At 43.4% G+C, this 25163-nt stretch overlaps 1 protein-coding gene across 1 annotated transcript; it reads left to right on the forward strand.

Moving 5' to 3' along the window:
- The first annotated feature begins 9225 nt into the window (after positions 1–9225).
- fbxo33 (F-box protein 33) lies at positions 9226–24580 on the forward strand. The gene is made up of 6 exons (XM_030355915.1): positions 9226–9909; positions 12677–12787; positions 13095–13255; positions 13346–13539; positions 15147–15444; positions 17011–24580. Exons 1-6 carry the CDS (start codon positions 9425–9427, stop codon positions 17274–17276), a joined length of 1515 nt encoding a protein of 504 aa, XP_030211775.1. The 5' UTR covers positions 9226–9424; the 3' UTR covers positions 17277–24580.
- Positions 24581–25163: the final 583 nt, after the last annotated feature.

Here is a 25163-nt window from a genome sequence, read left to right on the forward strand (position 1 = left end):
GACCAAACTGGCACTTGGCAGGGTTGACAATTAGCCCATGTTGGCTGAGCCGCTAAAAAAGTGTCTGGAGGTGCGCCAGGTGCTGAGATTTGGAAGCGCTCACCACTAGGATGTCATCCAAGTACAGAAAAAGAAAAGGCAGCTCCCGCAAAACAGAGTCCATGAGGCGTTGAAAAGATTGAGCTGCGTTTTCAAGGCCAAACGGCATCCGCAGGAACTCAAACAGACCAAACGGTGTGATCACTGCTGTTTTGGGAACATCCAGTGGGTGTACAGGCACCTGATGATATCCCCGGACAAGGTCCACCTTGGAAAAAATCACCATACCAGCCAGGTGTGCCGAAAAATCCTGAATATTCGGCACTGGGTACCGGTCAGGCGTCGTTGCCTCATTTAGCCGCCAGTAGTCGCCACACGGGCGCCAGCTGCCGCCGGGTTTGGGGACGATGTGGAGGGGTGAGGCCCACGGGCTGTCGGACCGGCGGACTATACCCAGGTGGGCTAACAGGTTTAACAGGTGGGCTTTGAGTCCCGCATACTTCTCCCTTTCCGGAGGATTTTTAAGGAGGCTCACCACTCTGGATGCTGTTGAATTTCCGAGAACTGAGACAACGTAGTAGTACCTCGTCGTATCCGCGGTGATCTCCCGCAACGCGAACTGCGCTTCGGTCTGGGCGAACCATGCCGACGCCGACGATTCCCAGAATTCCCCTGATGTCGCCGCCCAGTGCAGCAGTGTGAACTGCCCAGTTTTTAGAACGTTGCAGCCCATCTCGTCGCAAGAAGATGCAAGGAGTTGCGAGTTGCAAGTCGTTGTGAGGCGAATCTTTCTTCTGGGCTTTAAACCCTGAATAAAACAGCCTAGGGACGCCACTACAAATGGCCCCCAATTCGCCCAAATACTTAGGATCTTTCTGAAGGTTCTCTTGTTCAACGAAAGTGTCATAAGATACTGGAAATCAAGAATAGTAACGCAAAAATATAAAATGTAACCATATATCAAAGCACTGTGTTTTATACATAATGATGTGGACTTAAATAAATTAACAGCAATTTTGAATGAAGACACACAATATCAACAGTCAGTTAAATTATCTGTTCTTTTAATCGTTATCCTTGAAGTAAAACCCTGTTTCATTTTCTATTCAACAGGATATTGAAGTTAGATTTAGCTTTATACAAAATTAAATTTAACCAATTTATTTTCACTAAAGCTCTAGAAACTCACTTTTTCTGAGTCATCTATATTTATTTATTAGTGTATAAAAAACAGCAGAGTTGCATGAGCTCCTGGCATTGTTAGTCGGCCTGCCTTTCCTCTCCTTCGTCTCGAATTCTCTCATCCACCTCCCCATTCACCCTCCTCCATCTCTTTCCTGACAGCTCCTGGTTCTCCCCTTCTGCCGCTGTGTTCTCTGTCTTTGTGTGTCCATCATTCCACTAACGCTCTCATTGTCTCGATCCCTTCCACACTCCTTTATACCTTCAGAGTTCACCCCTATTGCCCTCACTTCACATCTCCGGTTTCTCTGGCTCTCCAATCCCACATTCCTCTGACCCTCATCTTCCATCTCCGTCTCTGCCTCCTCCACTCCTCACTATGATCTTCTCCATCCCTTCTTCTTAAGCACCATGGATCCATCCTGCTGTCTGGATGTGCTTTACAGTCTCATAAAAACTCACACTGTTCACACAAGCCTTGGCCCAAGAATGCCCATCTTACGGGCTGACAAGTCAACTTCTTACTGGTCAGTGCAAACAATCAATTCTAGATGCAGTTTAGTGTCAGACTTGTGCTGCACTCCCTGACTGCGGGTGAACATTATGACTGTGTCAATAGGGAAAAAGGAAATAAGAAAAGTAAAATGAGCCATCCTTTACGTTCAAACATCTATCCAACCGACGATATTGAAAATATATAGCTAAAGAACAAAAAGAGTAGTATTTAAGTCAAGGCAAATACTGTCAGAATACACAAGCCAGGGTATATATAAACAGACAGCTCTGCCCATAAGCTTCGTTTTCATTTTCAACACCCAACTTCAAGGATACTTTTAATCTTTGAATATCTAGCAATAGAAGGATACAGATCAGAGCATTTGGATTCTGACCATCAGTATAATCTGACTGATCTGAAAAAATATCTTTCTCATATTCAATGCTTGTTGTCTCGAATTAGACATGGCCACACAATGTTTTCTTTTGGAACCGACGACTCAGTAGGTTCCAGGAAATTAACACACGATTGTCCTCAGACAAAAATCGGGATTAATTAGGTATTCACAGAGTATCTGTGGGTACCCTATTATTATTTATATTTTTCATGTTATTAAATATAATATATGTTAGATACATACACAATGTCCTGGTCCCTACAAGAACAAATGTGCGAACCATCACTGAAATCAGTTTGGTGATTATTCAATGCAATAAGCTTATTGCCGCATGGCCACACGCCCAGTTGAACCTTCTTGTTGTGTTCGGTTTATTGGCAGGGCTTAATCAACCGTCTGCAGTCAACCCAGGTATCAGACTAACACACTATGGGGCTGATGAATGGAGGGGAGTCTTGAAGCTGATACACCAGAATGTGCTTATCTCTCACTAGAGTGAATAGAAACTGGGAAATTGGCATTGAGAATAGAACAGTGAGAGAAAGAGAAGGGGATAAACTTCTGCTGCAAAACCAGCTGCTCAGATAAGGAGAAAGAGATGGAGAGATGGGCGAGCAGGACATGAGAGGAGGAGAGAGTGTGCAATAGAGAGTGATCGAGAGAAACGTTTGAGTATCATCATGAACACAACTGGTTAGAGCGAATATGGAAAAGTCAATCTTGTCAATGTGTAGCAAAAGAGTTAAAGTTGGGTGGTAAATTATCAGTATCAAAATGGTTTTGTTCAGAAAAGTGTTGCCCCCGACCGTTATAAGAATCCTACATCAAAAAAGTATTCTGCTAAACAGTGAGCTTTGATAGACGGATAGACCTGCCTTTGCACAGATACACATATCTAACACACATCAGTGTGATAATGGCATAGGCTACTGTATATGTAACCTCTTATATTATGCAAAATAATTTCATACTGCTTATGCAAACACAACTTTAAACTTATTTCCCAACTCTATTTCAACAGACTGTCTTTTACATTCATTTTACATACTATTTGTCCTTTCAGCTGTTGGTTGGACAGATCAATTAATTTGATTTTTTTTGTATGTTGTATTTGCCTTATTGCCAAGAACTTGGCCGTTCCTATCACACGTAAACACTCTCAATATGTTTACCGTCTATCAATTTCTGTTTAGGTTTGCCAATTTTCTATTCTCTTTTATGTTTCATGTTAATAACCTATCCATTGAATTCTTCACACACAGTGAATAGTATCATCTTTTCTCTTTACTCTTCATCAGGATAAGTCATCACGGAGAACCTAACGGTGAAGCGTTGCTGCCATCTAGTGGCGGAACCAGTAACTTAAAGGGGACCTATTATGCTTTTTCGACTTTTATGACCTATAAACGTTTTTATAATGATTGATATTCATGTTTAACCATACTAAAGTGTCAAATAATGACGTACATGCATTTCGACGTATTCCCTGCTGACAGTCTCTGTCGTGGCTGTGCAGAGCGCTAAACACTCGGGACAACGTTTGCGATTCACTTGTTCACATTTCCGGGAAATCATCTACGTAGAGGCACTCCTGCCGCGCCCCCCATATGCCTGGTCAAATCTGCCCGGGCGCGCGCTTCAAGGAAGGTAACCAATCACAACGGAGTTGGGTTGGCAGGAGGGGGGCAAGGGGGCGGAGAAGGACGAAACCGAGCGTTGACAGAGAATGCTGAAGCGCCCAGATGAGAGGAAGAGTTTCCCGAAAATCTACATCATTTTTTGTGTACGGTTAAACATGACTATCAATCATTATAACAACGTTTATAGGTCATAAAAGTCGGAAAAGCATAATAGGTCCCCTTTAATGTCATCTTCAGGTCAAATTTGCAGATACAAGAAAGGTGACTTGGTGAGGTTGATGCACAAAAGACATAAAGCAGCAAGATATAATAAAAAATGTAACCAGTACATGAATAATTGAAACAGCATAATAATTACCAATATTTATACACAGAAAGGCAAAGAGAGGTGCAAAGCAATATGAAGCTAGTACTCCATAACTAGAACCAGGGTTAGGGTTAGGGTTAGACCACGGACGCTTTTACCTTCTCTACATTCAGGTATTACATTCAATTCCAAAATACTTCAAAGCAAAGAGTTATTACAAAATCGTTCCAATAAACACAAACTCCTCTTCATCAGTTGTCTAGAAGGTGTTATGACTCTCACAGATGAGGATTCAGTCCTGTGTGGGGCTTATCAGCCACATAGAAGCCGTACATTAGCGTCATACCATACCTGGGGAGGAATCAGTAGAATGAAAAGAAAATGCGCAGTAGTTTTTTTTGGTTTGTTTTACACTATATCGTACCTTGTGATAGTGTAGTATGTATTGGTACACATCTTAATTATACACGGGAGGTTAGAGATGTTAGTATGTTTGCGTGTTTTTGCGTGTGTTTGTGCTTGTGTGATGCCAAATAGGATCATGGGGTCACATAGTATAGTGCTGTGTCACAAATTGGGATTCAATGATATAACATGTTTAATTAGGGCCTCAATATAATTGTATTTTTGAGATATATGCCTATATCTAATGTCCTTTTATAAATTAGAGCTAAATATAATCTGATTTATTAGTCTCATAATGAAAATTCAGAATCAGATAAGAATCAGAATCATTTTTATTGCATCTCGTTGTACAAGTACACAAGAGTAAAATGATTATGCTTGGTTCCTTATTAACCACTTAAAAATAAGTAGCAGCATAGCTCACAATAAATAATAATAATAATAATAATAACAATAATAATAATAATAATAATAATAATAAAAACAAGCATAATGGGACTTGATGAACTAATTTTGCTGGACGGACGTAATCGGCTAGGTGACTACATGACGACCGTCTCGGTAATCAGTAATACCGACAGCCGGTGGGATGAGCATTATGCGAGTACGTGTCAATGTTTACCAAATGGGGAAAATTACCCCACCTAGAGGTAAGGGCGCAGTACAGTCTGCCTGACAGAAAAAATGTCACAAATACAGGGGTATTCGGAACAATATCCCTAAAAGAGACACAATGTAAACAAGCATCTGTTCTGGAGCTGGTTCGTGAAGCATCTAATCCAGTGGGAATTGCAGTTTATATTGTAAGTGGGCGGAATGGTAAATATAGTCATTGTTGCATTATACATTAAGTACCGCTTGTCGCCACACGACTGCAGTGTCTACCCATTAATGAGCGCTGTTCAGCGCAACTGACATTGATATAAAGGAAGTAGTGTTCTCATTGTATGCTGTATGTCAGATTGACATGATTGAATATGATTGATATGTTATCAGTTTTAGATAACACAGTATATGATGACCATGATAAAATACATATGATTAGATTTGACTGACAATGAAAGTTATTGGCAAATGTGTATCACAATGAAAATACATGCAAGTTGCTTTCTAAGGGCTGGAATGGACTTGCTGCTAACAACGCACCCCTAAAAGTCAAATCACACCAAATTATTTGGGCATCATCAGGATAGGGTCATAAGACTATGAGCCAAGTTTGGTTTGAATGCATGAAGGCCTTGGAGATATGAGCTCACTTCCTGTTTGACGTGCCCCTGAGGTCAAAGGTCACCAAATAGTTTGGATGTCCCCAGAATGATGTCATGAGTCTACACTGTAAAGAATAAAAAGTTGAGAAAACTCAATATTGCAAGGCAACTTACTGCAATCAATTTTTGAGTTTTGAGCCCAACAAAAGATCATTTTCTTCTTTAGACAAACTTGAAAGTTAGTTATACCAACTAAGATTTTTATATTTTACAAAACTCAAAAAGTAAGTCAGGGTTGTTAACTTAAAGGCACCCAGTGCAACTTTATGTAAACATTCAATGAAAAATAAACATTCAATTTCTAGTCTTTTTTACACGTAGTAAGTTTCAATAACTCCATACCATTACATATCGACATTCAAGGAGCAAAGATGAGACGTCGTTGTGTGGTGAGAACTGATAGAAAATCGTAAACAACAACAATCGCCGGTGGGGAGAAGCCATTTTTCCATTGACTGGAAGCCTGCTTTATTTATTGTAGGTTACAAAAAATAAAGAAAATGGCGGCATTGTTGTTGTTATCGATTTTCTATCAGTTCTCACCACACAACGACGTCTCATCTTTGCTGCTGAAACAAATTGACAAAAGGCAATAAACCCCTTTTTCCCAACCGGCATCACGAATACCCAGACTCCCCGGGGGGTAGGAGTCGCCACAATATTTACCATCTGAAAATTCCGTTAGAAAAAAAACCTTGTATTTTCCAAAGTGTCGAAATGCGCATGTGCACCGTAGTTGGCCCACCTTCAGACAGAGTCTGACTTAAACCTGTGTGTCTTGCTAACAAAGATACTACAGTGAGCCCAACTCTTGACCCAAAACTCAACATTGTTGGTTGGACTAAATTGCATTGCACAGTTGACATGAATGCTTAATGTTTTATATTCATTTTACTCAGAAATCATAATGAGACCAACAATTTTAAGTTTTCGTTTTTACAGTGTATGCACCAAGTTTGGCTAATATATGTTAAAGAAGTGCTGGGAACAGGCTTACTTCCTGTTGGGCTGCTTTGCTGTCAAGTTAGATTGGCTGTCACGGCCAAACGGTTTTGAATTTGAGAAAGCTGTTCGACACATTTGTTCAACTTGGTCTGAAGATCATATATGCCATGTTTCATGAAGATTGGACATAATTTGTGGCCTGTGGAAATGTACAACTGATTTTGACAACTTTCAACATGGCGGCCAAGTTCTGAGGTTGCCATGAGAAATGATTTATAAGCTGTATGAGGAGGTTTGACAGTATCATCAGACATTGAAAATAAGTTAAAAATGTACTCATGTGAAGAGAGAGGAGTTAAAACAGCCCCCTAGAGGTCAATGGTCACCAACTCATTGAGTGTCCCCATGATGATGTTATGGGTCTATTATCAAGTTTGGTTATGATATGTCAAAGGGTTGCTGAGAAATTGGCTTACTTCCTATTTGGCGGCTTCAAGGTCAAATATGATTGGCTGCCGCGGATATTTCTGCAAGAAATAATATACTAGCTATATGGGGAGGTCTGATAGTATCACCAGACATCGAAAATAAGTTTGAAATATACTCATGTGAAGAGAGAGGAGTTAAAACACATCTACATTAATAACAGCGCCCCCTAGAGTTCAAAGGTCACCAGATTCATTGGGTGACCCCATGATGATGTCATGGGTCTATGTACCAAGGTTGGTTATGATATGTCAAAGGGCTGCTGAGATATCGGCTTACTTCCTGTTTGGCGACTTGGCGGTCAAATTTGATTGGCTGTAGCGAGCAAACGGTTTTGAATTGGAAAAATCTATTCAATGTTTTTGAATCAAGCATGGCCTGAAGATTATGTGTGCCAAGTGTCGAGATGATTGGAGAACATTTGTGATAGGAAATGCATTTTGAAGGTTTTTGACATAAACCAAGATGGCGGAAAATCCATCATTGCGCAAAATGACGTCATAGGGTGCTTGGAACTCGTCTTGGACCAAGGCTTCCAATGATCTCTTGTTTGTGAATATTGGACGAATGGGTCGAAAGTTATGAACATGAATGCATGTCCAACTTTGACCTGATGGTGGCGCTAGAGCTGATGAGCTAGCGACCTCAAATTTGCTTCATGGGCTAAAGGGACTGTCCTAAACCAGTGTGCCAAATTTCACAACTTTTCACCAAGGCATTCTATGGGCCTGCCATAGACTCCCATGGCAGGAAAATAATAAGAAAACGTACGAAAACCATAGGTTGTCTCGCAGCTTCGCTGCTTGACCCCCAATAAAATAAAACTAGAAATTGCATTTCCTGCAGAAAATGCGGTGAGTGCTGTAGTACAAAGTGAGGTTGAAAACATGTTTTAATAAAGCCACATAGATTAAAGAAATGCTAAATGGCTTAAATCAAGTGAAGGGATTTAAAAGTCTAAATGGAGTAAACAATGTAAACCTGCAAAACGAAAACGAAGCCGGTATGAAACTAAAATTGTGATTCTGAATAAAGTTTAAATGATATCGAAATTCCGTTTGGAGCGTGTAGATTTGTTAAGGTATACGGTTACAATGTCTTAAGTAATTTAAGCGTCAGAATGGGCAGACGGCTTCAGTGGGAGCAAGGTACGTTTTATTACTCTTGAAACTAAAACTGGGATTCTGAAGAAAGTTTAAATGATATTGAAATTCCGCTCAGATATTACAAGCGTGTAGATTTGTTAAATGGTTTGAACGAAGATAAACGGTTGAAAATTGATTTAGTCACGTCAGTTGAAGTACCCGAGTACTCCCATTGACTCCCATGTTAAATAAAAGATAATATTTTAAAAGTAGAATATCCTAAAAAGTATAAAATATTTTAAAAATCTGAAAAGCACAGAATATTTTAGAATTTGAATGGAGTCTCTAGGTAAAAATTTGAGGAAGGAGATAGGTCCCAAACTTTGTAGAGAATGAGAAAGAAAGAAAGAAAGAAAGAAAGAAAGAAAGAAAGAAAGAAAGAAAGAAAGAAAGAAAGAAAGAAAGAAAATAACTTAAGAATAACAATTAGCGCTGCATGCAGCACTCACCTAATAAAGCAAGTAATAAAAACAGAGAAACGAACCACTCAACCCAAGGCTCCACTGACTGGAAAGCCTTTCCATAATAAAGCTCACGTGTTCGGTGAGCTCTTATAGCCACTTGGTGATCGGGCGCCCTCTAGTGCTCAACATTTGTATGGCAAAAATAGCAGCACTCAGGAACAAACCAATACACTAAAATGTTTGTATATCACAACGTCGTAAAAAATAAAAAGCGCTTGCCGGGTTCATTTTAGTTCATCTATAAACAATACGTTCCAATATAACGGTAACGTGAAATAAAACGAAACACACAGAAGATTCATCGATATTTTGTCAAAGGTAACTGTTTGACCGACCCCCGTGGAATGAGTACAGTGGTGGCGTCCTGTAGTACTGAAGGCAGATCTGCTAAAACGCGTTGCCAGATTGGGCGGGAAATCTGGCCCAATCTTGCAACCCTGGCTGCAGCACGCCTGCAGCCGGGGTTGCCAGATTGAAAAATTCGTTTGATTGGAAATCTGGCAACACTGCTGCTAAAGCGCTGTTTGTTTTCGAACCCAGGAGGAAGAAGCACTTTACCCTTCACACATCGACTATTACGACGGCTTCAAATTTATTTCTATCGTCAAGTGAGTTTTTGGTCAATTTTGACCCGTCCTGTTAATTCCACCATGGCTCTGTGTGGGGGTGTCGGAGCCATGGCTCTCCCCAGCGAGCTCATCGTCCACGTCTTCTCCTTCCTCTCCGACCGGGACAAGCTGCGGGCCTCGGCGGTGTGCTCCCGATGGAGGGAGTGCCTCTTCTACCCGGCCCTCTGGACCAGGCTCAAGCTCCGGATAGGCGGCGGCTGTACCGGCGGCGGCTGCGGGTCCGAGGCTACCCCGAGATTAGAGTTCCTCATGCGGAAGTTCGGCTCGTTCGTGCGGGAGCTGCGGCTGGAGCTGGCCCCGGTGGACGGTCACCTCGGCCCGGTGGACAGTCATCTCGGCCCCGCGAACCAGGGGGCGCCTCCGGGCAGGACGGATCACGCTGCCCTCCAGAGGGACCACGCTGCCCAGCTGCAGAGGGACCCACAGTCCTCCCCACGATGGAGAGAAGCGACGGCTACCTATCTGGACCAGGTGTTGTGCGTGCTGACTTGCACCCGAAACAACAGGTATGGATGGATGCATTGGATGTGCATTGTGTAGATGTGTATTGCATGATATAATTAAGACACACAGATATTACCCAGTATCCTAAAAATTAGGAAAATTACGTCGCACGTTGCAAGAAGCCCTACTAGGCGTTTTGAGCTATAAACAAACCCTGACATCAGCAGTGACGTCATGGAGTCTGGTGGGTGCATTCTAGCAAACTAAAAGGATGACTTTTGAATTTTATTTGAGCCAGGTAGACGTTTCACTTGGATCTGTACGGAATGGACGTGCTATATGAGGGACGGGCAGGCTCTGTCGGACGGACGGGCTCTGTGTGGGATGGACAGGCTCTGTGTGGGATGGACGGGCTCTGTGTGGGACGGACGGGCTCTATCAGGGACGGACGGGCTCAGTGTGGGATGGACGGTTTCTGTGTGGGATGACGGGCTCTATGAGGGACGGACGGGCTGACGGACGGACGGGGTCATGCATCCAGCAGCCGAATGCATGCGGTGTCAAACGCGAGTCTGCGTTTCTTTTGTAGCAGGTCCCTTCTCCTGGGTTGTATTGTTGCACTGGCGGTCACACCAGCAACAACAATACAGCCGCACCGGTGGGGCCGAGAGAATGCTAGGTGACTGTGGCTGCTACTGTAATGTTAACGCTGAGATCAGCATTGACACCTGCATCTCGTTTCAGCGTGTACTGTAGACTGATTAAAGAACAGGTGGATGACGTGACCCTGAGCGCACGGATAAATTCTGCGGTGATGGTGGCCGTTTGACAGATTTAATTCGGTTCTACAGCTTTCTGGTGCTGAAAAAGTACACTTCCAGAGCCTTCCACATCACGAATCCCATTGCTGTCCATGATAGGCCTACAAATAGTCATTTGCATCATAGCGCCCTCGAAATCGAAATTAAGATTCTTTAAATCATCTTGTAGTCGGTTGACTTGACTTTGTCACATTTTCCCTCTTAATGAACCAAGTTAAATTATTGATCCAAAATAAGCTGCTTAGCTCCCAATCTTTTACTTCTTTTTTTTCTGTTGCCCTGTGTTGAACATTGTTGACATGTTGTATCATGGGTGCTTTTAGATGCTTTCTTTCCTGATGAAACACTCAACACTGGATGTCAGGCATACAGACTGTATTCTTCTTGGCGCTAGGCCTTGGCACTTATTTCACTTCATCACAAAACATGTATGATATTCAAGCCCGACCACCAGGCATTCTCATGTCCACCTTTACTTGGAAATTATTTCTGCCTTCATCTCGCTAGTATCAGTTCCAATAAGATGCAGGCTGTGATTGGGCTTTAATAAAGCCATCCATGCAGATGGTGTTGCTAGTCCTGGCTTTCTGAGGTTGATCACTTAAGATGGGGGTGACTGACTGGATAGAGATGTTTGGGGAATGAGCAGTGTTTTGAGTCAGCTATGGTGACCTTGACAAACGTATGCACCTCAATGCCACTCCACAGCACCACAATTGAGGGGAAAAACGGTCTGTCTAGTTACTGGACCAGATGAAATGAGACGGAGAGGTAATAAAGTCTGTCGGCACGAGGACCTTGGATTTATTAAGTAAAGTGGCAACGGTTATACAGAGTCATAAAGCGTGAGAAATCGAATATGTCTAAGTCCCTAATCAGCGCTGATGGTTCGTCCGGAGCTTCGCCTCCGTGGAAGGTCTGCTTCAGAAGAAGATGAAGAGTCCCTGTGTGATACAGTTTTATGCTGTATCCTCCTCTCGATGAGGTGTGTGTGCGTTTGAGGTGTGTGTGGTTCTGTGTGTTTTTGCTTGGCCTTTGCTCCCAGGCCCTGGTGTGTATCCCTTGTGTTCTTCCTAACGGGGGAGAGCTTCGAAATGTCTCCTGTGTGATAAATTAATGTGGCTCTCAGGCCCTTGGTATATGCCTCCTAACGGGGGAGAGCTCCTCGTGTCTCCGGTGTGATAAATTAAAACGGGGAGTGCCCCCCCGAAATGTCTCGTGTGTGATAATTTAATGTGGCTCTCAGGCCCTTGGTATGGGCAGGTGTTTCTCTTGGTTCCTTCTAACGGGGGAGAGCTTCAAAGTGTCTCCTGTGTGATAAATTAATGTGGCTCTCCCGTTCTTGAGGATGACTGGTGCATTGTCTGAGTGTCCACCATCTGCCAGCCTGGGAAATGGGGCCTTCGGCTCCGGCCTTGACCTGACTATATATTATCATGTTTGTGTTCGTTGAGTTAGAGCAAGAGTTGACTATATTGTAATGTGTCTGCCATGTGATGTGCTCATCAGGCTAGGGTAGGAGTTAGCTATATTTATAATGTACATGTGATGTACTCAGCAGGTTATTTTGCCCAACACAATCAAATGCTATTCAGTACTTGCGCATAAAACAATTGGAAAGTAGACACAGGAGTTTACATTGGGTGATTTGAATTTACGTAAAGAAGATGCATGTTAAGATGAATGCAGACAAATTTCATGCATTCTGAATGTGACATATTCTTCAAGAGAGTTGTTTTCCCCAATTTATCAAACAATTATAAAACCATACTATTTCATACTTTAGTTCCTAATATATTTCAAATTTCTCATCATAATTGGCATTCAGCCATTGACATTCCACTGTTTTACAGACTCCATTATTAGGATAATCAATTGATTAATCAACATTGAAAAACTGTCAGTGAACACTTTTCTAGGTGTTTCCATACCGTGTATACTAGGGTTGTTTATTATGTGAGGTTATGTTATAATGTACTTCTATGTCGCCATCCCTTGTATCCTTCAGGAACCTGAAGGAGCTGAGTATGTACGCAGACACCTGTGTCCTCCAGGAGGAAGGCCTGTTGGACACCTCCTACCTCCAGCACATTCACCACGGAGACAAGAAGGTTAAAGAGTGAGTGGCAGGCCGATGGCAGGATGCCATTTCAGTGACCATTTTTTGTTATTCAGCTTATAGCCAACAAGTTTGTTTTGGCGAAATATTGAACACAAAAAGGGATTATGATCTTTTTGGTTGTTTAAATTGACATCCTTGTAATGCACACAATGAATTCCACACTGAACAAGCCTGTAAGGTAACATGGACAGCTCCCTCTGTTTTTGCTTGTTGTGGCACTTCTACCGTCGCACGTAAAGGTTTGGTTTTAATCCTACCTCTCTCTCTGTCTCTCTGTCTATCCGGTGTCGGTCGGTCGGTGTAGGATCCAGCAGCTGTTCATTGAGCTGTTGTCCAACAGCAGACAGCTCCGTTGGCTGTCGTGTGGCTTCATGCTGGGCCTGGTGACGCCATGCTCCCTGGCCTCTCTGTCCAACTTGTCGGCCCAGAGTCTGCAGCACCTCAGCCTGCTGGACCATCAGATGGGTACGTGGTCACACTGTTTACTCCACACCTTCCTCAGGACAGTCAGAACTCGACTAACCAGACCCCCCACCATTCATCCTCCTGCTGCAGCGCCGCTCATCAGTCCGACGGAGGTGGAGCGCCTGGCCGGCCTGCGCTCCCTGGCGCTGGACTTCTCAGACTTGACCTCGGAGCTGTGTGGCCTGCTGGCGTCGAAGCAGCGTGTCCCACTGCACCGGCTCTCCCTGCTGCTGAACGCCGCCACCCTCGAAGGCACGGCCACCGACGATGACTGGAAGGCTCTGGTAACCCACCGCGCCGCCACACATGGTTCAGTGTTCAGTCCTCACCGACCCGAAACAAACACGGCATCAATCCACTGCAATCCTGTTCTTACACTTTTATTGAGCTTTAAAAGTCTTTTAATAAAAACTATGAAGCTTGTGAATTTCATATATTAAAAAAATAAGATCCATCCGAACAATGGTTTGTTGAATCAGTTCTTTTAGTCATCCTGGGGGCCGGTTGCACCAACTGGGCGTAAGCCTGGTCGTAACTACGCCTGGTCGTAACTTGGCGTTCTAAGTCCAACCTAACCGTTACGCCGGTTGCACCAACTGGGCTTAGCGTTCTTTTCACTAAGACCAGGCGTAAATCCTACGCCTGGTCAGGGGCAGGCGTAGAGTTGAAATTCCAGGCTGTTTCTATAGCAATTACATCCAATCCAATGCAGCTTTATCACCATCCTTGCAACGCTTCGCTAAACTGCATTTCAAAGCACAGCCGGCGATATGATCAGTGTTCACAGATCGACTGCCTGTCGGGAAGATATCGCTGGCCCATTAGTCCGTTCTCAACTTATCAGTTGTGAATGTTGTTTTAACTATGTTTATATGTTTTATATAGGCCGACACATTAAACAAATCTCTCCTACAGAACCATTCCCGTCTAAATGCCTGCTCGTCGTAAACCAGACATTACAAATACATATTTTAATTATATTCGTTTGCAGTGTTTTATTGTTAGGCATTAACACAATTGATGAATGACTGAGTGAACGAATGAATTATTAATTTCGGTGTCCAACAGCATGTCAAGAAAAATAGTAAACAGCTGTTGTCACGAGGTATCCTAGCAACGCGGTGATATGCGCATACCATGGAACATTCCCATGGCCGCGCATGGCTAAGACCAGGCGTAGTTAAGACCAGGCGTAAATCCCGTTGGTGCAACCGGCGTTAGTTCCATTCTAACGCCAGGTCGTAACTAAGACCTACTTAGCAGTTACGACCAGGCTTAATTACGCCCAGTTGGTGCAACCGGCCCCTGGACACTAATTATAGTGCTAACTCCTTTAAAAATGTGAAGTATTTTTATTTTTTTATTTTTGGGGTTTTAAAATTATGTCCATGCTCTGAATCACACTCATGGTGTCCAGTGTTAATATTGAATTTGTAAGATGGTCTTTAACTTAACTGGCTAAAGTTAAAACTGTCATTACCTAAGTGAAAAACTGAATTTAGTATTGATTCAGCTCTTTGGAATAAAAATGTTGGTGTTTTTAGCTGAAGGCTTAAAAAAATAATCTTTTCCAAATGTTTCTGCCACTGGCCACCAGACATATTTAGGATCAGCTCTAGCCTCACTGCAGACATCCGCCCCCTCCACACTCCTCACAAGTGATCGGCAAGTAGACCTTGAACTGTGTTCCACAAACACAGCCTATTAATAAAACACGGTCAACAGGATCCATCTAATTGGTGTGCCTTTCCTTTCAACGTGTTCAGCAAGAGAATATAAACGAATCCATGCAGATATCCAAGTGTAACAGAGCTACATCGGCGCGTTATTGAGAGGAAAAGTAACGGCGTGGGACGACCCAGCCTGCCTAACGAGCCTTCTCCACACACAGGTCCGTGTGAGTGCAAACCTGCGTGTCTACATCATGGCCCTGGAGGTGGACGGGGGCGAGCTGCTGCGCGTGCTGAAGCCCAGCCTGCCGCTGGAGCGCCTGCACCTGGACAGCTACAGCTCGGCGGTGACGGACGGGGCGCTGGAGCTGGTGGCCCAGCAGTACCACAAGACGCTCACACACCTGCTGCTGCTGCGCGACGACGGCCATTACCCCGACCTCAGCGTCAACCGCAACGAGGACCCGCTGGTGCTGCTGGCCTGGCGCTGCACGCACCTGGCCGTGCTGGTCATACACGGTGAGGGGGGGGGGGCTCCGTGTGGGCTGGCTTCAGATCAGGAGGTAGAGCGGGTAGACTGGGAACGGGAAGGTTGCTACTTCAATCCCCGGCTCCTCCTAGCCGAGTGTCGAGGTGTCCCTGAGCAAGACGCCTCACCCTGACTGCTCCTGACCAGCTGGCTGTCGGCTTGTGTTGTTGACCGCCATCGGTGTGTGAATGAATTGCTGTAGGTCGCTTTGGATAAAAGTGTCAGTAAAATCTCCTAAATGTAAATGTGAACATGTCTCGCTCCGAGTCTTTCGGCGTTCTGTACCAGTACGCTGTTCAAGTGTTGTCTGCGTAAATCTCGTTGAAAATGGTTTGTTTGTTGGTCCGTGCTCATCTCGCTGCTTTTAGTGGTGGAGTGGCCACGCTCATGGCTGACGTGTGGCTGCTTTGCATGCCAGCGGAACGGGCTAATGTCCACCGTTTTAAAATGGCAATATTTGGTTATGTGTAATTAACTGAGGTGTGGTCTCTCCAAAACAGACTTGAGAATAGTATTTGTTTAGACCAATCATATAAGTAGTGTTCTGTAAAATGGTATCCAATGAACTTCCCTGACCTACTGGCCACTGTAGAAATACACATACAAAAATCCTCTCCTGAAAGCTTCATCCATTCTCGCAAATTAGTTCCTCATCTCCAAAAAGGAGACCAGGCGTGTCTTTACCAGGCATGTCAGAAGGCACACCAGCTCGGTGCCTTCTGGGCACAGGAGCTGTTCTGTACAATAGGACTACTGGATCCCAGACTCACTGAGGTTAAACCAAAGTGGAAAAATGCATCTCACAGGCCTTTATCAATGTTCATCCATGAGGTACTTCTTGGTTTGACTTTTAAAGCAGAAACGTTTTTCCTATGTTGCTCACTACGTAGTAAAGGGAAATGAGACGGCTCACCCTGACTGCTCCTGACTAGGTAGACGTGTGTGTGAATAATAATAATAATAATAATAATAATAATAAAGCTGTATTGCAGACACAGGTCCATATAACACATCATACATACAGTATAAGCAGTATAAAAAAAAAAAGGAGTTACAAAAATACATACAGGCTATTGCGCCAATGCTGTCTTCACCTAGAAGTGAATCTATAGCAGCTTTTCAGAGGGCTGACTACTAGGGCTTCAATTATGTGAAGCGACACATAAAACTAAACATCAACTGTCTTAAGAGTGTCCTCACAAGTTGGCACTCTAGTGGACACAAACAGTTGACTGGTACTATGCCACCTAGGGACATGAAGTAGCAGCCTCATTGCATCATTGCATGCTATCTTTAGCCTAGTATGCATACTCTTTTTTTCTATAGTTGGACCACAATTGAGCAGTATATAACGTTGTGATGTAGGTTCTAAACAGGGAACACTTCAGAGTCAGAGCACATAGAGAATTTCCTTTTAAGCATGTTAGCTTGAGCATACATTTTACAGCGCTGTCGGTAGAGGTCTTTGGCTTTGAATGAATGGTTGTAGGTGACTTTGGATTAAAGCGTCAGCAAAATTCCCTAAATGTGACTCCCTCCTTGGCCCCAAACTCCAGGCTACACCATCTGGTCCCACAACCTGGTGGCCATCTCTCGGCTGCGGGGCTCCAGCCTGCGTGTCCTGGCCGTTACCGAGGAGAGCATCGACTTCGACCCCGACCAGTGGACGTACGTGGAGGGGGACCCCGTTCACAACCTGGTCAAGGAGGTGTCCCTGGGCCTGGGCCGCGTCTGGCACCCCAGCCTTGACCCCAACCTGGTGTTGCCGGAGCCCACGCAGCACTTCCACCGGGAGATGCACGCCTTCAGCACGGGCATGTAGCTTCGGGGGGTTGGATGGAGGACTGGGGCCCACCCCAGGCACCGGGTCTGAATCAAATCCTTCACCAGGCACCACTTAGGCTGTAGTCGACTACATCTTATCTATGACCAAAAATCAGAACTTGATCTGTAAGCAAACTAACCCTATATTCATGATCTGATTTGAGTTAAACTATTGTTTTTTATTTATTGACATTTCTTTCCATCATTAGAGTTTAGCTTTTTCTTTTCATTGTGAGCATACCTGCTTGGTACCTTGGTTTCGAATAGAGATCTTCACGTTGCCAAGTTCTCTACGTTAAAGAGTGATTTTCTTTTCTCCTGGGGCCTGGTTTGGTTTGTTCTGGCCCGGCTTGATCCATCTCTAACTTCCTGTCCAACTTCCTGTCCTAACTTCCTGTAATTCCATTTCGATCTCATTCACCTCTTTCATTTTCTTTCCCCCTTGCAATCCAAGTGCAATGTGTCCCCTATATAAATACGGTCTGTGTCTATTTATATTCAACTATAGGACTATACTGCTGTGGGGATCAGAATAGGGCTCAGCTGGTTGGAGGGGAAAGTGCAGGTATGGGTGGAGTGCAAGTTGTTGAACAAATTCAAATGGTTTTATTTCTTGCTGTGTCTGTCTCCGTTTCTGTCTGTGCCTACCTAGCGATGGCATCGCTTAGCTTCAGCTCACATACTCCTGGTTGTCCTGGGCCCATATCGTTTATTTTATGAGCACCACTGCTGGTCTTTTGTTTCATAGTTGGCGAGGGTGGGTGCTGAAGTGGCTGAATGAGGCTTGGGCATCTCAAATCTCCCTAAAACTGGCTATGAATATTCCAAATCCTCCTGTAATGGCCACAGTTGGTAACTCAAGCCTCCCATTGGCTATCTCGCTGACCAACCTAGGGATTCTATGTCAGGAGATGTTTTTGAGAGTGACGGAGCCACCACGTGAGGATGTTGTCATACTTATGTAACACAAAGTCCTGCTTGGTTCTTGAGGACTCCAACCCATTCAAATAGCTGTTTTTAAAAGTTTGACGTCCATCCCGTGGTGTACTATCCCATCAGGGCAATTTGCCTTATCACTAAGTCCACTGAAGGTCTTCCAGACACTGGGAGATGGGTGGTTTTAGTGCTCTTCCGTTTTGTCCCTTCATGCTCTTCCCAGCTTTGTGCCATCCTCAACTGGCAAGAGGCAATTCAGAGCTTCTTTACTGACATTATCTGTTGCCTCCCGTAGAGAGAAAGACTGAAAAGCAATCGAATATGAAGTCAGACCAACTTTTGTTGTCCATCACATTGGTAGTCATCCTCAAGGTATTTTAAATTTGAGCCATATGCGTTTTATTAACAAAAAGCTTTCAACGTGCAAGAGAGCATGCATATACTGCCGAGTTACTGAACTAAAGGGATTTGGGCTTTTTACGGCAGTTTGAAAAGGAAAATCCCTCCAAAAAAAAGTCTAGTCTTTGCGAGCATAGGTTGTCAAAAGGTTAGGATGCCGAAATAGTATTCGTTAACAATTGGTTACTTTTATGAACCTGCAAGCACGCTGCAACCTTTTTTCCTAGTTTTGTTCAATAAAACAAATGGATTTATGAAACACTGAATGAACATAGTTGGTCTTGCGTAAGTAATTTTATTAATGCAAGGCCAAAGTGTGTGTCGATGCTACACATGATAACATTTTACTGTTCTCAAAGAGGTGGTTACCTAGCGACAAGCAGCCTGGACTCAAATTCACTGATTACCATTGTGAAGGTTACATCTGGCTGTGAAGGGCAACACGCATCTGGGTGATCTGTACAGCAGGGTGTTGATGATGGCCAAGACTTGTGAACCACCACGTAGTTTGTTAATGTGGGAACTTTCTTATTTCACAGATGCCTTGAAAACAACAGTATGTGTTCCAGTCCTTTGTTGTTGTGGTTGTTAATGATCCAACGTGTCTCAGACCTTTGGCTTCTCCATCAAGACCTAGTCGTACATTTATTTTTCAAAGATTAAGGTTTATAAGAAAGGATGGCAACCCCAAGCTGTCAGTCCCATCTTTACTGTGAACTATTGGTGTGGAGGTGGGCAAGGGGGCGTAGGCCTTCACACTATCTCACCCTTTTGACTGGCATGGTCAATATCGTCTAGCTTTGTAGCTTGTGGACAAATGGCCATGCCTGCAGATGTGTGTACAACCTATACACCTATCGCTCCGTCACAATCGATTCGGGCTCGCGGAATTTGACCGATCTCTACAAACTATATGTTCAAGGTTATGGTACATGTGGAGAAGATTGAAACACTGGGGTCCAGAAGAGAGCAAGTGGCCTTCAACACGTCTCACAGGTGTTTGCCACACGTTCACAATCGCTGGCCAAATTCTTCCAACTGCATTGCCTAAAATATTATATGCCATAACAGTGTTGCAGAAGCAAATGATGCATTCCAGTTATGAACTGTGTATGGTGGACATATGTAACCTAGTATTCAGTCCAGGAAAGAAGTTAGCAGAATGTGTGCACATAAGGAGTCCTCTGGTAGTTGAGCTGTATTTGTGGTCCTGACCTGATAATCTTTATAGACTTTGGATCACAACTCAGGATTAATACACTTTGGTACCTAGATTCTCTTCAGGTAGCTTTCTGTGGCTTCGTATTTGAGCCAGGCACACATTGAAGGGGAAACTGCAATCCTGCAAACCTGATAGCAATTTAAAATGGTCCCTGTTGGCGAGTTGTGTCTTTATCTTTTTATTGGCATACTAATGAAAGCAAAGGTGGAGGAGAGCCCTCCTCTACAGAATTTATTATGAGGCTAGCTAGCACCAATATGCTCATTATAACATGAACACTTTGACAAAGTCTCCATCTGCTCTTTCTTTCGTACACTTTCTTTGCTGTATCATATCTCATTGGACATACAATGGGCCGACTATAGCTGTAATAAGTGACAAAGCCATAAGCCTTGATTCCTCTTCTAATGGATATTCGGTTCTATATCCTGTCCAGGACAGATTGAGTAGTAGAAGCGGCAACAATATTTACAGATGGGCTCTAGGTCCACTTGCATTCAGAAGTGAGGGCAGAATAGTGTTTCTGAACAATGCTTCCGGCACTATCGACATTCTTGCATTATAGTTTCATTTGGCTGATCACTGAAGTTACAACATTGTAAGAGTCTTATCTTGATGACAGAAGCTTAAGTTATGCATGTGTGCCACTACAGTCTCCCCTTCCACAACAGCAGAAAACTGATATTATTGATTTGTTCTCAGGGCTAGGTCATGTTTTCCTTATTTTTGAGGATGAAGGAAAAGCAGAGGTGCTGTAACAATAGCTCAGGCCAATGTCTTTAATGTATTTACGATGATAGTTACAAGTGTATTAGTTGCAGCTGGATCTCCTGAAAGGTTTTTTTCTTTTAATGCTGCCAAAGACCATGACACAACTATTATCAAATCCATGTCTGAAGTGGCCACAGACTGACTGACTCTGGTCAAAGACTACAAGGCACTCTATGGCCGTTCAGAACACCCCTAGTATTTCCTTAGACAGTCGGTTTTATTTTGTCCCTACCCCACGCCACATGGTGTCTGATGTTGTTCGGTAGCGCCCCGACCTTGACCAGTGTCTGTAAACAACGTGAAAATGGGAAAACCTACAGCTGTAAAAAAAAAATATCATAAGAATACAAAAAAAGGAAGCGACGTGAACGTTTTTTGTGATTCATCACCAGCTGGCTGTCAGGCTTGAACTTGTCCCAAAACTTACAGCGTCTTTGAGTCCAGTAAGCCTGCAGGTAGGCCAAAAGGGCCTTAATGTGCAACTCCAAGTCTGAAGTTGTACTTTGTTTTGCATTTCTGAACACTGTGGGCAACCAAGAAGGAACAAAGGCCAAGGCCATACCTCTTAGGCCGAACCTTAGAAGTGTTGGATGGATACTCTTACATGGAACATTCCAGATGGTGTTATGACTGGGTCATTTCTCAGGCCATCTTAGGGACTTGGCAAACTTTCCGATGTGTTTGGTCACGCATTCAGATATTTGTACAAAGAATTATTTTTTTACTATTTGGTCCTTTCTGTTTAAGAAGGTATCGAGACTGCTGGCTGGACAGGACCGGTTAGTGAGGTACTCCAATTATAATGAGCCTGCCTCGGCTCCTTGAATCTTTGTCTGGGTTCTATTCCTAAGAGCCCCCTATAAGAGGATTCACCAGGTAGCTTTGTCCACTGAACAAGGGGCAACAAATTCCGGCCGATGGTTGAAAAAGACACCTGGCTCAATGTGAACCCAACGAGGAGAGATCTTTGCCGGCCAAAGCCACCTTCGTGAATGTTAATACGGGTTGAGAGGGATGGATTGATGGCAGCAAGTTGACCGTCCCCCGGTACTAAACCCAATCTCTGAGATGTACATTCCAAGCAATGGGACAGGGAGGTGCGAGGGCACAGCACAGTATTATTAGCCTCGTTTAACATTTATTCTACACTCAAGACCCATATGTACTCCATACAGGAGTCAAAGGCTTTGTGTGTGAGCGCACTGAACAATTTGTTACACCAGAGCGGCAAACAAATGCATAGAGAATACAGCCTTCTGTTTACAGATCATTAACGCTCAGACCGCGTTGACGTTTAAAGCTGCTTTTAGCGTCGTGGCTCAGTTAGGTGCAGGCCGCCGTAGCTCCAATGGAGGGAAAGTTGTTTTACTGTAGTTTATCATAGGGACGTCTTTGTCTGTCACCCATGAGATGGTATCTGCTGTAACTCCACCAAACCAAGCAAATATAGCCTGATGCATATGCTATGGAAAGTCGTTTGTGTGGGTGTGGTAATGTAGCACCAAATCAGCAGTCTGTGCCACACCTGCACTCATCTAAACATTGTCAACACCGTTGTTAAAGGCAAACCCAGAGCCACAAGTATAACATGCATTCAAGCACTTTCCAAGTCCACATTAAGTTACCAGTGTTATCTCAACCCACGGTAGAATAGTGCAATAAATCATGAGTGTTGCCAGCAACCAAATGGTCCACAATATTGCTTGTGCAGTCGTTTATAATAACAACATTGAGACAACTTTGTGAGTGGCAGCCTTGGTACAATGTGGCCAAAGTCTTTCAGGCTCTGGGTCAGCCTCAAAGGTCGACAAAAAGCCAAAGGGACCGCACCAAACAGGAGTTATGCAATTGCTCTATTTGTTGGCATTTATTGTTGCAGACTTACCAGTGGTTATACGATTATCACCTCGCCCTAACTTTAGCCAATGGGAAAAGGCGTCCCTGAGGTTTGAGAGGTGAGGGTCAGATTAAGTCGATGTACTAAGGGGTGATTTTTGGCACTACTCATTGAGGACAGGATTTGAGAAGCTCGCTTGTGTGTTTGCTTTTAATTATATTTTTCTGAGACCTTTTAAAATACAACTTATATTTATATACTCAATATTGAATGAACATTGCCATCTACTGAATACAACGTAGGAACATTGGAAGTGGATTTTTATCAGGAGGAACCTCTCTATTCGAGTAACGGCTGAATACAGATGAAGGCCGCCTCTAGGTCAGGGGTTGGTGAAGGAGTTGACTGATCATCCTCTGTAGCTGTATGTTGGGAGGCCGACCCCGTGCTCTCCTGTCAAACCGATCCAGCCAGCTCTGGCTGGGCCGACATCATGCCTCAGAAACATGTCTGTCGCCGAAGGAGTGTGTGACTCTTCACATTCCTGACAAGTGTACTGACCTTGAATGGGGAAGCATCAACAGCATGGCACATGTAGTACGTCTCACTGACTGTTTCAGAAGGTTAGGTAGGGCTAAACCTTGGGAACCACCCATTATACCACCGACCATTGCTAGCTCGGCAGTGACTCTAGCCAACTCTGGCGTTTCATCACGTAATGGTGACTCAAGGTGTTCCTTATTTTCTGGTTCACAAAAGTCTGTCTTAAGAAATGTAAAAAAAAAAAGAATACCGAGCCCAGTCCTCCTGAAGGGCGAGCTGGCCGGTGGGCCTGCTCTGAGAGTAATTATATACAACTATGCAAGAGAAATGCATACACCTGTCCACACCTTAATTTCTTCTTAAACTTAATTTTTTTCCTCTCATGGCCGTAACTTGGTAGAAAAATCTGGTAAGGATTTGCAATGACTGACTACACTTGGCCTTATGACGAGAACGATGACTATGTTGTGACTACTCCAAAATCTCACGAAATCCTACTTTTATTGTGTTTATTTGAGGCTGTTATAGATTGTGGTCAACCAGCCCAGCGGCAAACTCTTGGTCTCTGTGAGACCGGCTTGAGGCGGCTCCAGTTTGAACATAACAATAGCAATACGAATGTTGTGCATTTGTTTAAATCAACGATAGTTTGCAATAACGAGTCTTACTTAAGTGGCCACAATGGGGTACTAACAGTGCTGACGACGCCTTGCTGCGTATTAAAAAAAACAAGAACCAATTAATGGCGATACATATGATGCACACTAAACACAATGCATATTTGTATAGATATCAAAAATGTGTTACCGTGCTGTACAAAGTTATAGAACTCATGTCCAGGTTCAATCTATGAGTCCACTTTGTAAAGCGAAGAGAGTAGTGTGTGTGTGTGTGTGTGTGTGTGTGTGTGTGTGTGTGTGTGTGTGTGTGTGTGTGTGTGTGTGTGTGTGTGTGTGTGTGTGTGTGTGTGTGTGTGTGTGTGTGTGTGTGTGTGTGTGTGTGTGTGTGTCTCGGGCGCTGGGGGTACGCCAGACTGGATTTCAAATGCAAACACAAAACATCGATTGCTCTATTTTTATTACTTAAGGTCAAGATGTTTAATCGTAATTAAAGAAATTCTGAGCAGTGTGTGAACATATTAATAACGTGTGTGTGTATGCCCTTGTTTGTCAATCAGCTCCAGGTGTGCTATTTAGCTAAGAAAATATTGCAAAGTGAAATTACACAATGGTTGTAGAGTTGACCCATTTCAGAACCATCCCTTTTTAAAGTCATGTTTATTCTTTAATTTCTATTTGAAAACGTGTAAGAGCTGTTTACTTCTGGCTCCATCTGTGAGAGGGAGGGAGGGAGGGAGAGGGTTGTTCTGGTCAGGGTGAAACTAGCTCGCCAACGGTTTTATTGTAGGAAAAAAAATAAATGGTTTTGTGGTCCTGTTGTTGTGGACCACTGTTCATTTTGTGTTTAAAAACCAATGTACATAAAACTCCTTTACTGGCTGGTATAAACTGGGCATCGGAGGGAGAGTGAAACCGGCCGAATTATGTTTTGATTTGCTTCTCTTTTAATAAGTGAATAAAATAATTAAAACCCCTGGATGTTTTTTTTTTCTGCGTTTTCGATCAGTATTGTGTTGTCAAACCCAATCCTTATAATTTTCTTCTGTTCAGACAAAATAAAATGTTACGAGTTAAAAAGAATTGTCTTGGACCTTTCAGTTGTCAAGAGATATGGGCTGCTCATTTGAAGCAGGGGTTCCAAACCTTTTTTGCTCCATTCTTTTTTTTAATAATTTTTCAAGATGGCTCCCTTCAACAATGCAATAATATAAAAAAATATATATTTTTAAGGGAAACACAAAATATATGAAGTCACCCGAGACTTAAAGGTAGTGCAAGGCACAATGCTTAATCTACAGCGGTTTATTTGCATATTAGGAACTAGTTGACAACAAGGGCTATTTGTAAGACTTGAATATACAAATTTTTCAACTTTCAGAGCAATTAAAAAAGAAAATCAATTTCTCCAATAAAAATAAGTATGCAGTCTGTGTTGGAAGAAATATAACTTTTATTGCCCAAGTTATAAAATGGACACTTTTTGTTGCCTTTTCTGGAAATATTTCCCGGCCCGGTTCTAATGGGAGGTGGGGAATGGTGTTCCTTTAATTATCCAAG

This window comes from Gadus morhua, chromosome 5 (assembly GCF_902167405.1).
Source record: "Gadus morhua chromosome 5, gadMor3.0, whole genome shotgun sequence".
Taxonomy (NCBI): Eukaryota; Metazoa; Chordata; class Actinopteri; order Gadiformes; family Gadidae; genus Gadus; species Gadus morhua.

What these genes read in the sequence shown, in the direction of transcription:
- fbxo33 (XM_030355915.1), top strand. Translation starts at nt 9,425, where the DNA reads ATGGCTCTGTGTGGGGGTGTCGGAGCCATGGCTCTCCCCAGCGAGCTC. An exon ending in ACTTGCACCCGAAACAACAG is followed by an intron (nt 9,910 to 12,676) that starts GTATGGATGGAT and finishes TGTATCCTTCAG; the next exon opens with GAACCTGAAGGAGCTGAGTA. An exon ending in GGCCGTGCTGGTCATACACG is followed by an intron (nt 15,445 to 17,010) that starts GTGAGGGGGGGG and finishes CCCAAACTCCAG; the next exon opens with GCTACACCATCTGGTCCCAC.